Source organism: Triturus cristatus, chromosome 7, assembly GCF_964204655.1.
Source record: "Triturus cristatus chromosome 7, aTriCri1.1, whole genome shotgun sequence".
Taxonomy (NCBI): domain Eukaryota; kingdom Metazoa; phylum Chordata; class Amphibia; order Caudata; family Salamandridae; genus Triturus; species Triturus cristatus.
This window is the reverse complement of record NC_140590.1, coordinates 1,630,578,598-1,630,593,127: the sequence shown is the minus strand read 5'-3', so window position 1 is coordinate 1,630,593,127 and position 14,530 is coordinate 1,630,578,598. Positions and strand designations below refer to the sequence as shown.

The window sequence follows — 14,530 nt, the reverse complement described above, 5'->3', positions numbered from 1 at the left end:
TGTTCCTACAAAACAAAGAAGAAAAAAAGAATGATTCAGCAATACGCTTTATAACCGATTACAACATTGGTCATCACCAAATAAGACAAATCCTTAAAAAACATTGGCACTTACTACAACAAACACCTAATCTGACTCAAGATCTAAAAACATACCCAGAAATCACATTCAGACGTGCACCAAACCTGAAGGATATCCTATGTAAGTCTGAATTTGAAGACAAACGGAATACAGTCACTACATTCCTAGACAGACCTCCAGGATACCACACATGCAAAAACTGCAGCATCTGTAAACTGAGCTGTAATAAAATGACAAGAATACCTATAACGCAGGGGAGAGAATTTGTCATAAAAGAATGGATTGACTGCAATAGCAAATTCTGCATCTATGTGATAATTTGCCCCTGCAACCTTCCGTACATAGGTAGCACGATTCGACCACTACAAATCCGGATTCAGGAACACTATTGTAACATCCATAAACACATTTCTGGTCACCCACCAACTGAACACTTTGAGGAAAAACATCATCACAAAAAGGACTTCCGCTTCTTCGGTCTGGAGATTGTACACCAAACCAAGAGAGGGGGAAACCGTGAACTTAGACTACGGAGACGCGAAAGTGAATTGATCATGATTTACAATACAACCAATCTGGGACTTAACAAAGATGCGGAAATGCATGTATGGCTAGGAGATGACTAAGGTTTCTAAAGGTACTCTGCTCCTCCATACTGTACAGCCCGTCTTCCCAGCCAGACTACACCATCACCTTACCTTCCTCCTGTATCATTTAAATACCTTACATTTCTTAGCGTCTCATTGATCCCTAGGACTACTCAGACTGCGACCTTTGGACGGCCTTTGTTGTGGCCATGGACCTTTCCGGATCACATATCATTCCTCCTTTATACTCTGAATTGCTTCATTGTATTCAATTGTTTTTTATGTCATCATTACTAAATATTATTGTTAGTCCTACCTTTAATATGTCCTGAAATGCTACTCATTCGCAATTTCCTACTTAATACTCTCATGACATACTTTATTTACTTTTATCCCTCAATTCGACCAATACACCCATACCCTCCCGCCCGGTCTTCCCACTGATTTCTCCCCGTCTAAACATGGCGCTATCTTCTTAAACCACCTCGTTTGTTTCCATTAAATATCACCCCGTTCCAAAATGGCGCCTGCGCATGAACCTCGTCCTTTCCGGGTTACCACCCGGAAGTACTAACACGCGACCTCTTTAAGGAAGACTGTTTCTTTTGGTTTCACTTATCGCATTAAGCCGAAGAAACCCACCGAATCTGGCATTAGCCGAGACCTGAGGTAAGCTATACTACCACTACTACCGTAGTGCCCCAGCAGACTTTAGCTCACATGTTACTTTAGCCTTTTCTTTGTTCTTCTTCCCTCTAGAATCCCGGGTCTACTAGCCCCTTTTCTCTCTATTTGAAACCCCAGTACGAGATAACCCGGTAAGTGATCCTTTGATCACACCTTGAACTTCCGACGACACTGCTCACCTCTTTACCGGAGTGCACTTCTAGCTTAACATACTCCGACTACGTCTGTATTTTTTGATAGTTTGGCTTCTACGTCTAGCTTCACTAGTTTCTGTTTGTCGAGCGGCTATGAGCACCTCTCACAACCCAGTATAGCACTACTGCAAAAGCCACACAGATTTTTTCCTTTTTGACCGCCTCTACCAAATTTGCAGTCCTTGATATTCATTCACAATCATTCTATCCTCTAGTGCATGTTACTGCAATCCTTTAACCCCTACCGCCCGAACTTGCCTCAATGTAACGCGCCATCTCTCGTTTTAATTAAATCACCGTTTTACTGCCTTTCTTGATTACTTCACCACACCCCCTTTTTCCGCGCTCGCCACCGAATTTACAGCAAGAGATACTAACTCTGATATCTTTTCTTTCATCATATACCTTGACCCTGCTGCCCCTGATGCCGTAAATCACAATTATACTGTAAATATACGTTCGCTTTATTTTATTTGATTACCTTATGTTACTCTTCTTTTCTAAAAATCCTAATTATAACGCTTGGACTTAATATGGCAACTTTTATCCCATTCATGACTGTACTCTCTAAAATACCTGCGCCTTGTTGATTGCACGATTACCATGAAATCTTCTCTAATCCGTTACGACTCGTTCTGCATACGCGCGTTTTTTGACTGATCTTGTATTGATACTTTATGCAACACTATCTCTCTCTCCCCAATGACCGCTTGCCTTTAATTTGATTTCTACTTTCGTTTCTCATTGATTATGATATTTGACAAATGTACCATGCAAACTTTGAATTGATTTCAACCTGTCTCTCATACGTGCGCTCTCATTATGTTGGGCCTCAATGACAATTTACACAAACCTGTGTGTTTTTTCTTCTCTTTCTGGTATCAATATGTTTTAAAATGACCATCCTGGATATTTTGTGTGTACAACAATTGTAATGATTTACATGTATATGTGTAATGCCAACTCTCTCTTTATTTTGTCTCTCTCTTTAAATCTATCTTCTATTAACTATCGTTACTTCTGACTAACACACCACGCACTCTGACTTTTCCGCAACAATAACTTTGCATTACATGAACTTGCACTTAATTTTTTGTTACGATACAATTACGAACTACACTAAAAAATAACTATACCTCCTCATGACTAATACCCGGTGCACTCCCCCCGTCACTTACATGTTACTTAAATATATTTTAACTCCCGCTTTCACAATATTCCTTCTCACTCACACCCTATTTCTCCTTAATCCCTCACCCATATACTTCCCGTTCCTTTTACATTAACCTCTTGTAAATATACCTTTCCCACTTCTCGTCCCTCAACTCTGTCCTTCCCCTTCTCTCCTCCTTCTCTCTCCCTCTTACTAAACCCTCTATACTTACCTTCTACAACTTTTTGTGATATGTGCTCATCACTGACCGAATTCTCCTTAAACTTATGTTGTTACATTGCCTATGTACAGCCCTGAGGAAGCCCCAGGCCTGATGGCCTGTTAGGGGGCGAAACACATGTTGGCTGTGCCTTTCTCTTTTCTTTATTCATACTTGACAAATAAAGTACGAATATATAACTAAACATCATCGGATCTATCTGCATTGATTTGGAAATTTCTTCCTTAAGAATCTAAGACTTAAAATCTTGCCCAGATACACCTTCAAAGTTCTACGTTAAATTAGGGGGATAGGGGCCCCTCCCCCCGTTTCTGGGCCAGAACCAGTACAAGAAGGATCTATGCTTATTACATGATTAGTAAGGGATTATGACCTTCTTCCCCTCATTCACATGAAACTAGCCAGTGCGCCTTAGACAGGGCCACTGGAATCATGTGATTTTGCAGATGGCGATTTTCGCATAATTATAGATTTGCCGCATTTGCCACATAATCCACCATCTGCTGCATAATCTGCAGATTTTAACAAAACATGTTTTATGTTTCTAGCTCAAACGGTACAAAAGTTACTAAAAACGCAGCAACACGTGTTGCAGTGCAGTGGAAGGCCCTTTGCAAAGTTGTACTGGTCACTTTTCGGTTCCTTATTGCAATATTTGGGTGTTAAAATGGTGCTAAAGAGGTGCAACTAATCCACAGACAGTGTTAACACGGTTAAAATTGACAAAATAATAAAGTAATACTATCACAAAATGTGCTGCATAATGCTGCATAATGTCCCTTTTATTGCAGCATAATTTACTCAACCTGCAGCATAATTTGCCCCTCCACTACCTCATAATTCCTGTGGCCCTGGCCTTAGGGCAGGAAGGAAATGGGCCCCCTGGCTTTTGATTGAATTGTTTATTAGATACAGCAATAATCAGTGTTCAGTGGACTCCTGCAGGGCTCTGATACCACTGCACCTGCTGCCGCAATGGAAGGTACGCACCTGCCCATTTATCTGGGGCATGTTCACTATCCTTCCCTGTGGGGGGGACATTGTGGCCAAGGGTTATAAGCAGAGCACGCCACACCTTCATTCCATAATCATGGAGGCTGGAAACTGTGCAGATAAGGTGGGGTAGATTCTCTGTGCCTGCATATGAGGGAGTCCTATCCAGACTGGCAAAGAGCCCTTTGCTTTTTCTTTTGGGTCTTATTAGTCACTCCATCACGGAAGGTTGTCAGGGGCATGGCTCAGCCGTGGCCTGTGCAGGTAAGAGTGGTGGGGTGGGCGGGGGGGGGGGGGGGCGATGCACGGGAGGGGTGGATTTCGACAGACGATGAAGAGAGAAAATTAAATTCATTTTCCCTCGTCATCGAACGTCGAAATCCCCCCCACCTGGCACAGGCCATGGCTGGCGTAGCTTCAAGGGGGGGTGTTTGGGGTGTTACACCCCCCTAATAAATGTATTTTCTGATAAACAGTTGAGGGCAGGTGCTTTCAGTCGGGTAAGGTGAGATGTCAGTCGGATTTCATAATTAATTTTTACATGGACACAGACAAAACGCACACACACTCTCCCCTCTGTTTTGAAAGTCCTCAAATTTTCGGTTATTTAAAAACAAAGATTGTGTTTTCCAGGGCACAAGTCCTAAAAAAAGAAGTGGGGGGACGCTCCAAGTTAGGTGGTGTCACCGGAAGTGATGTCACGACAAGAAGTGACGTCACGAAATTTGCCGGCCTCCGTCTGAAATGTGGTGAATACATACAAGATACAAGTAGAGGTATAATACTTCAATAAGTGGCAGTCACTCAAAACACAAGAACACACTAATACACAGAACCCATTCCTCAGATTACACGGTTATTACAGACTCGGGCCGTAGGCACTACGGGCATCTGACGGGGTCCCTGGGAGTGACATGCTCGGCGTGTTGACTGCGCAACTCCTTGAAGCCTTGGCGCCCCGTCTGTGCTCTGAGAAAGGCTGGCAAGGGGAGGGCACGAGGTGGCAGGGGAGATTAGTCTGAGCCTCGGGTGCATTTGAAAGGCTATCATACGCTGCAGGTGCAGACTCGGGTACCGGCTCCATCTTTTGGGCAGGGGGGACGGCGTCCACCCCCTAAAATAAGTGGGGGGACGCCGTCCACCCGCGTGGTACCCCGACTCGAGCCCTGGTGTTTTCTCTCTAGTACTCCTACCAATGTGTATTCTTCTTCCTTTTCCCTTCGCATCAGGCCCCTCTCATGCACCCTGCTTGTCGTATAATGTATTGAAAAATGATATGCAGTCTGATTGTTGGAAAATCTGAAACTCACCCCCCCCCCCTCAATCTTACTGACCAAGCTATGCCCCTGATGGTTGTGGGCCGGAGGAAGCAGTTTATGACCAGAAACTGGACCCAAGGGTTTTGGACTGCATTACATGAACACCAGTTACATCACACAAGTGCACATTCATCTACAAATAAGGGTGTGTTTCAAGATATTGTATAGTGTCATTTATTATTCAAGCTATCCTTCTGCGACCTACAGATTATACAAAAAACTTTGCAGCACGCACTTTACTTCCTGAGCTACCTCAAGGAGAGTGGAGCTGTTAACGTGCAGGTCACACAGTATGTATGTCATGTACTCAACAATAATCTATTTATTTATTGACAGCTTTCCTCAGGCTACTTTTATACAACAAATTCTTCAAGGATTCAACAGGTCTGAGGCTTTCAGAATGTTGGTTTCCTTTCAGAATAATATCCACCCTCCCCTGGCATCTCAGACCTCCCCTCAGAACTCTGTCTTTTAGAAAACCACCTTCCCTCATAATTAGGCTTCACCCAGCAATTCCTTTGCTCAATGTACCATCTTTTTAGTAGGGTATGCTAAAGAGTTTATTGGGAAATCTCAATCTCGCACCCCTTTATCTCCCCGACTAAGCAGAGCCCCTGATAAGGACTACCTGTATAGAAAGGGCTGTGATTAGTTGCAGAAAATAATGGAGGTCTCCTTTCCTTTTCTTCCTCAGTTGCTCACATTAGTTTCTGCCGGAACCTTCTGGAACACACAGTGTCAGCCGAGAACCTGAACTGCCGCCTTCGAAGAGACGCGGGGAGCTGCCTCACCTGGCACGATGGCCGAGGTCAAAGGACGGCAGGCGGCCGGACCGTCAAACTCCTGCAGCAGCCGGGGACCGAGGCGCCACAGGTCAGTCTAACTATGAGTTGCCTTTCCATGATCCTGGCCCAGGGGCGTAGATCCAGGGCACGGGGTGTTCGGGGTGTTCCCCCCGCCCTAATAAATGCATTTTCTAGTAAATAGTTGGGTACAGTTGCTTTCAGTCGTGTATGCGGAGGTGTCTGTCAGATTTCACAAGACATTTTTACATACAAAGAGAAAAACGCACACACTGGTTCTCTCGGTTGTGAAAGTCTTCAGAAATGAAGTTATTTACAAAATATTGTGTTTTACCTCACTTAGTACCCCTACCAATCCGCATTCCTCTCCCTTTCCACTGCCCTTAAAACCCTCTCATGTGCCCTGCTAGTCGCATAAAGTATTTTAACATTATATGCCAGCGTGACTGTTGGAGAATCTGAAGCTCACCCCCCCACATTCTTACAGACCAAGCTACGCCCTTGCCCTGGCCATGGCCAATGAGCCTGCCATTGGCGGGAAGGTTGGGAATCCACGAGACCTGTCTTGGTTACAACCGAAGTGCACAGTAACTTCGTTTACTCAACAGAAGAGCACATTCTGCTTGATTGAATACGGTTGGGCGTCCACCAAGGCCAGGAAGACGAAGAACAAGCTTTCAATAGAAGATACAGTAATATAATGATTTGAAAGTGCTCAACAGTAGATCCCATCATTACAAGGCATTGTACACTACACGACACTCGCGGAAATTCAGAAAATGCTTTTTTTAATATGGAGTTTAAAAATGCCCCTTTAAATAAAATATAGCTCAGAATTGATGATAAATGAGAGTCACAGGGGACGTATATTAGAAGACACACACAAGACAATAAAAAGCTTACTGCAGTCCCTCCACGCTTACTCTAAGTGCTTTAGCACTATGTGCCGCTGAGGCGTAGCGGTCCGCGGTCTTGTACACGGAAGCCTGGAATGATCTGTGCAGCGAGTAAATATTTTAAAAGAAATCATCTGCTACACTGTGCTTTTAGAAGCTCTGAAAATATTCCTCTAACCAATCCCAATGTCAAAAAGCTTTGAATACTAGATGACAAATTGGCAGTAACAGATGAGAAGCATAAAAGTGAAAAAGAATGACAGGGACAAGCGACATCAGCAACTCAGAAGATTGTGGGCTCCCCCCGCACTTACCTGCATGCCTATATTCCATGCCAGTTTGTGCCACTTGCAGAAAAGGAATCAGGAGATCTTCTTGCATGCTTACCAGTGCCACCCATTTTCCCACAGACTCACCAGGCCCCTAGGCTGTTGTGAATGTAAGCAAAGGCAGAAACCGGTAAGAGAGAAGAACTAGCCGCCAGTGGCAGCTGCTACTGATGCGATGTGGTTTTGTGGCAACAGGGGGTTGGAATACATAAATACAAAAACAAAGAAAAACATTTAAAAATAAATAAATTACAACTCACCTGACACTGCGTCTGCTCCATCTTGCTCCTCTCCGTATCCTCGACTGGTGCACACTGTGCAGGCTCCCAGATGCCAATCCCAGCTCTTCTCTATTACCCGGTACAAAAGGGGGCGGTGATGGACGGAGCATCAGAATCAATCAAACACTCACACCCAGTCAACAGATCTGGGTTTGATCCATCACCGTTCTTTAGCCCACTCTGCCACCCCAGTTCAGACATGGCCATATGCAACTCAGTCTGACCCTGTGCCTCATGGGAACAGTCCAGCCCGAACTGCCAAGCCATGCCTTCCCTGGACCGGAAACAAGCATCCTAGGACCGGTTTCTGGCATTTCAGCCGTCTTCAGCCAGGCTTGCTTGAATCCAGTGGCAAAGTGAGCAAGGGACTCACGTCTGAGCATACCCTGCCAACTTATGGCGAACAAAGCGGTACAAAAGGGTCACTTTGCCACTGGATTCAAGCAAGCCTGGCTGAAGACGGCTGAAATGCCAGAAACCGGTCCTAAGAAGCTTGTTTCCGGTCCAGGGAAGGCATGGCTTGGCAGTTCGGGCTGGACTGTTCCCATGAGGCACAGGGTCAGACTGATTTGCATATGGCCATGTCTGAACTGGGGTGGCAGAGTGGGCTAAAGAACGGTGATGGATAAACCCAGATCTGTTGACTGGGTGTGAGTGTTTGATTGGTTCTGATGCTCCGTCCATCACCACCCACTTTTGTACCGCTTTGTTCGCCATAAGTTGGCAGGGTATGCTCAGACGTGAGTCCCTTGCTCACTTTGCCACTGGATTCAAGCAAGCCTGGCTGAAGACGGCTGAAATGCCAGAAACCGGTCCTAGGAAGCTTGTTTCCGGTCCAGGGAAGGCATGGCTTGGCAGTTCGGGCTGGACTGTTCCCATGATGCACAGGGTCAGACTGATTTGCATATGGCCATGTCTGAACTGGGGTGGCAGAGTGGGCTAAAGAACGGTGATGGATAAACCCAGATCTGTAGACTGGGTGTGAGTGTTTGATTGATTCTGATGCTCCGTCCATCACCACCCCCTTTTGTACCGCTTTGTTCGCCATAAGTTGGCAGGGTATGCTCAGATGTGAGTCCCTTGCTCACTTTGCCACTGGATTCAAGCAAGCCTGGCTGAAGACGGCTGAAATGCCAGAAACCGGTCCTAGGAAGCTTGTTTCCGGTCCAGGGAAGGCATGGCTTGGCAGTTCGGGCTGGACTGTTCCCATGATGCACAGGGTCAGACTGATTTGCATATGGCCATGTCTGAACTGGGGTGGCAGAGTGGGCTAAAGAACGGTGATGGATAAACCCAGATCTGTTGACTGGGTGTGAGTGTTTGATTGGTTCTGATGCTCCGTCCATCACCACCCCCTTTTGTACCGCTTCTCTATTTCCAGCATGAGAGAAGCACTGGGATTGGTCTCAGTGGCCTGGTTTGCCGCCCAGAATGTGCCTGGGACTGTTCTCCACCTGGCTATGCAACACAGCCGGGTGGAGAAATGCCAAGTGCGCATGTCGGTTTGGCCGGCCTAAGACGGGTGGCCAAACCGTCATGCGCACTTAGTAGTGCCCACAACTCTTCCACCTGAAGCTCAGGTTGGGCCAGCCCTGCCCTGTGACTCGGCTACCTTGCAGAGGCAACGGTGAAAAAGAAAATGATAATAAAACTTTATTGTTATCATTTTTTTTTTTACTGTTGCCTCTGCTGGGTAGCAGCAGTGGGGCGACGCTTCTCTGCCATAGCAGAGGAGCCCTCGCCCCTGCTAGCTGATCCATATGTATCAAGTTAGTAGTGCATTTAAAGCAATAAGTACTTAGCTTATTGGGCGGGAACGACACCTGAGTTAGCATCCAAAGCATCCACTATCACCAGTTAAGAGTTGGTGGCGTAAGTCACTATGGTGCGCTTGCACATGCTTCTATCCATTGCAGGGTAATGGGCAACTGGCCTTCCTACCCACCTTAACCTGATAATCCTTTCACAAAAGAACGAAATCCCAAATGCCTTAATAACTGGATGACCTCCAACTGCCTGCATGCCATGATTGTGGTTAGTAAAAAAAATAAAAATGGAAGGTGAAATGCTTTAGTTCAGGCGTTCTACCATCATAGTATGTTTTTTCTATGAGGAACACCTTAAGTACGGTGCCCATAAGTGGGTTCTGTGATCACTGTGCCATTGGACTCAAGCTGCACTCCACAAACGCAGTCCCGGGTGCCTGTATTTTCAACTGGCTGGGACACGGCATGACAGTCGAGGCTGGACTGTTCCAACTCTAGCTGTACCAAGACTTATTAGCACATGGCTGGTCTTTGTCTTGAGTTGCATCGTGGGCAAAAACAAACAATGATGGGCCTGAAGGTGTCCCCAAGAAATTACCAGTGGTTGAGATTAATTCAAGCATTCCTCACATCATTTTGTAGTTTGTTGTAATAGATGCCCTAGGTGCGACAGGTATGCTCGGACGTGTGTTCCGTGCTGACTGTACCACAAAATTCAAGTTATACCTCATTAAGGAGGCCAAAGTTGGCCAATACTAGTCTGGGGTTGCTTGTGTTCCTGACTGGAGGGGATCTGCCCTGCAGTTTGGCTCCACTGTTCCCATTGGAGAAGGACCAAGAGTGATTTGCATATGGCTAGTCTCAGACTAGAGTGGCAGAGTGGGTATAAAACGGTGGTCTGGAATGCCACACGGAGTGGTCACCTGTGGCTGAGATTCAAGCATTCCTTCCATCACTTTGTTGTTTGTTGCAGAGAGAATTGCAGGGCACAGTGGACAGCAGAAATTGATAAGTTAGCAATCTGGCTGTAGTATGTGTAGTGGCAGTCATCCCACCACCATGCAAGGGAGATTTTATCCTCCATTTGGATGCTTCAAACTTGCAAGCCAAGGCACATTGTAGGCCTCGAGTAGTGGATCAGAAATATAGTTTCTCCCTGGGTAATACCTCAAAGTGCCGAACACCAGGGCTCAAGAGTCGTTCTTTAGCTCACCATGCCACCTCAGTTTGGACCCACTCATATGCAAATCAGTCTTGATCCTACTCCTTATGGGTACAGTCCAGTCCGAACTGCCAGGCCAGGTTCTCCCTGAACCGGAACACAAGCAACCCAGGCTGGTTTTGCCCTACACTATCAGCCGTGTACAGCTTGGTTTCAGTGACACAGTGAGCACGGAACCCTTGTCTGGGCATGCCCATGCCACTTAGAGCAGTACATGGAACACACAAAAGGTGTTGGGAGGCTGCTTGCAATAAGTCCAACTACTGACAAACGCTCTGGGTAGCGTCCCAACCCATCGTTCTTTTGCTCAACATGCCGCCTCAGTTTGAACCCAGACATTTGCAAATCAGTCTTGAGCATGCTCCTCATGGGAACAGTCCAGCCCAAACTGCCTGTACTGAGGGTGAATGCTCCACATTGTTCAGCAGTCCATCCATTAATTATTCTTTTTGCATTTGTTTTGGTAACAGACTCCATATGAGAAATGTAAACGTGCAGCGAGAGGTCAGGGTTGGTGGAACTTACATAGGGGAGCAGGAGCCCCCATCTCATATGTTAGGTACATGTGTCTAAGGGCAAATCGTTAAGTGTCATACTGTTTCAGACTGGACCTCATAGTATCAGTGAAAAGTGTCTTACAATGTATATGGCAGGTGAGAGCCAGGGGTGTACCGAGGAGAAGGCTGATTTTCAATATATGATAGAGTGCCACTTGGATAGGCCAACTTGCTATATGTGCCAAAGTTAATGCTTAATTTGCAAACGTCCTGCCCAGGGCCAAAGTGGCTGTATGAGTCACAAGGAAAAATCCCTGGCATGCTGGGGACAGAGGGTTGCTTTTATTACTTATCTGGCTGTGAAATGCGTTCTGTCCCGGATGCAGTCATCAGGGAGCGGCAAGAGGTTTATTCCAGGATCCTGCATGATTTCTGCTGCTGAGAAATAATGATCTTGAGCCCTGTGCCAGACCCTAAAGTAATTGAGTATTTCATAAGTAGTTACTCTTCTGAAGTGCCTGTAAAACCCTGTGACTTTTTTGTAAATATGTTGTAAAAAGCGAGCTGTGCAATATTAGTTTTGTACAATAAAAACAATTCTGGCAGGAGAATGCTGTGCTCTGCATTATCTCTGTGATGTCTCTGACTGATATAACAAGCATTAGAAATGCAATAGGTCTCACTTTTTTTTAGTTACAGCTATTGGCATAACTCAACAGCTACCGGACAGAAATTGCCACTTTGCAGGTGCCCAACAGAGCATTGCTCCGTAAAACGTCCTGAAAGCCTAAAACGATGTTGATACCCTACAAAATAAAAAGGCAGATCAGGATGACCAGGAGGAACCGCGGACGTATTGCGATAGCCAACGCAAGCAAACAATGAGTGAAATCGCCTGGGCCTGACCCAAGCATGCAAAGGCGGGAGAATCAGACCCAATGTACCAATAAAAACCCTGTATTTCTAAATGGCACAACAACGGACAAATGGCAATTCAGGGGCATGCCAAAAGCCGACAGAGGAGATAACAACAGGTCTTGCAGACAGCGCATGCCTGCTGCCTAGGCTCGACCTAAAGACGTAGCCCAGAGCTGTAGTTCCTGGTCCAGTCATGATCCTGCTGAATGTGCCAAGGTGCTGTTCAGTATGCTGTAGGGGATCCCTTCAGTGCAAGATCCCAAGCATGTGCGCTGTGGCACTCGCAGAGTAGTGTAAGTCAGGGCGTAGGGTGGGAACGCACAGTTGCACATGACTTTACGGGCCTTATTGCAGAAACTTTGCACTTGTGCGAAAAACAGAGCAACACTATGTTGCACTATTTTGCTGCTTGCATATTAGGCAAAAGGACAAACACATTTTATGCTCTGGGACAAAATTGAAGAAATGATTTGTGTATCCATTGGTAAACATAATAGACTTTTCTGATAATTAGACGCTGATACTATCAATTTTCACAAAGACACCCTTGCTCAAGAATACCCGTTTTAATTAACAAATAGAGAAAACTAATTGTGCAACATTTTTGCTTATGTCATCAGAATACACCAATATGATGATTATCATTTTCAAGTTTATTCACCTTTCACATTTCAAAGTTGAAAAACTTAGAACATATAAAGCAGAAATCGACTTGGTTCTTGTGATGTCCTTTTGCCGAAACTGTTCACGTCATGCCCTATTACAAACAGCAAAAACTGTGCAAATGGATTTGTCCTGTTTTTGCACTAGCGCAAATTTTCTATAATAGGGCCTTAGGTCAGTCACCCCTCAATATGTCAGGATGCTCTTATTATGCTGCAGTGAAGCTCAACATGCCACCGTACTGTTCAGTATGCCATTCTATTGCTCAACATGCCAGAGTGCTTCTCAGGATGCCACAGTGCTGCATAATATCCCAGGGTCAGCCCTGCATGCCTCACTGCCGCTTAATAGACCATGGTCCTGCTCATAATGATGCGGTGCTGCTCAGGATCCTGCAGTGCTGCATAATATCCCAGGGTCAGCCCTGTATGCCTCATTGCCGCTTAATAGACCATGGTCCTGCTCATAATGCTCGGTGCTGCTCATAATGCTGCAGTGCGGCATAATATCCCTGGGTCAGCCCTGTATGCCTCACTGACGCTTAATAGACCAAGGTCCTGCTCATAATACTGCGGTGCTAGTCAGGATGCTGCAGTGCTGCATAATATCCCAGGGTCAGCCCTGCGTGCCTCACTGCCACATAATAGACCATGGTCCTGCTCATAACGCTGCGGTGCTGCTCAGGATCCTGCAGTGCTGAATAATATCCCAGGGTCAGCACTGTATGCCTCATTGCCGCGTAATAGACCATGGTCCTGCTCATAATGCTGCTGTGCTCCTCAGAATGCTGCAGTGCTGCATAATATCCCAGGGTCAGCCCTGTATGCCTCACTGACGCTTAATAGACCAAGGTCCTGCTCATAATACTGCGGTGCTAGTCAAGATGCTGCAGTGCTGCATAATATCCCTGGGTCAGCCCTACATGCCTCACTGCTACTTAATAGACCATGGTCCTGCTCATAATGCTGCGGTGCTGCTCAGGATCCTGCAGTGCTGCATAATATCCCAGGGTCAGCACTATATGCCTCATTGCCGCTTAATAGACCATGGTGTTGCTCAGGATGCTGCGGTGCTGCTCAGGATGCTGCAGTGATGCATAATATCCCAGGGTCAGCCCTGTATGCCTCACTGCCGCTTAATTGACCAAGGTCCTGCTCATAATGCTGCGGTGCTGCTCAGGATGCCGCAGTGCTGCATAATATCCCAGGGTCAGCCCTACATGCCTCACTGCCACTTAATAGACCATGGTCCTGCTCATAATGCTGCGGTGCTGCTCAGGATCCTGCAGTGCTGCATAATATCCCAGGGTCAGCACTATATACCTCATTGCCGCTTAATAGACCATGGTCCTGCTCAGGATGCTGCGGTGCTGCTCATGATGCTGCAGTGCTGCATAATATCCCAGGGTCAGCCCTGTATGCCTCACTGCCGCTTAATTGACCAAGGTCCTGCTCATAATGCTGCGGTGCTGCTCAGGATGCCGCAGTGCTGCATAATATCCCAGGGTCAGCCCTACATGCCTCACTGCCACTTAATAGACCATGGTCCTGCTCATAATGCTGCGGTGCTGCTCAGGATCCTGCAGTGCTGCATAATATCCCAGGGTCAGCACTATATACCTCATTGCCGCTTAATAGACCATGGTCCTGCTCAGGATGCTGCGGTGCTGCTCATGATGCTGCAGTGCTGCATAATATCCCTGGGTCAGCCCTGTATGCCTCACTGACGCTTAATAGACCAAGGTCCTGCTCATAATACTGCGGTGCTAGTCAGGATGCTGCAGTGCTGCATAATATCCAAGGGTCAGCCCTGCATCCCTCACTGCCACTTAATAGACCATGGTCCTGCTCATAATGCTGCGGTGCTGCTCAGGATCCTGCAGTGCTGCATAATATCCCAG

At 46.3% G+C, this 14,530-nt stretch overlaps 1 protein-coding gene across 2 annotated transcripts in view; it reads left to right on the top strand.

The window, feature by feature from the left end:
* Positions 1-14,530, top strand: part of SAMD10 (sterile alpha motif domain containing 10) — a 141,407-nt gene that overhangs the window by 56,104 nt on the left and 70,773 nt on the right. For both annotated transcript variants that reach the window (XM_085619661.1, XM_085619663.1), the window contains exon 2: positions 5,950-6,128. In XM_085619661.1, the coding sequence (XP_085475787.1) occupies positions 5,950-6,128 (179 nt within the window). The remainder of the gene's footprint in view (positions 1-5,949; positions 6,129-14,530) is intronic.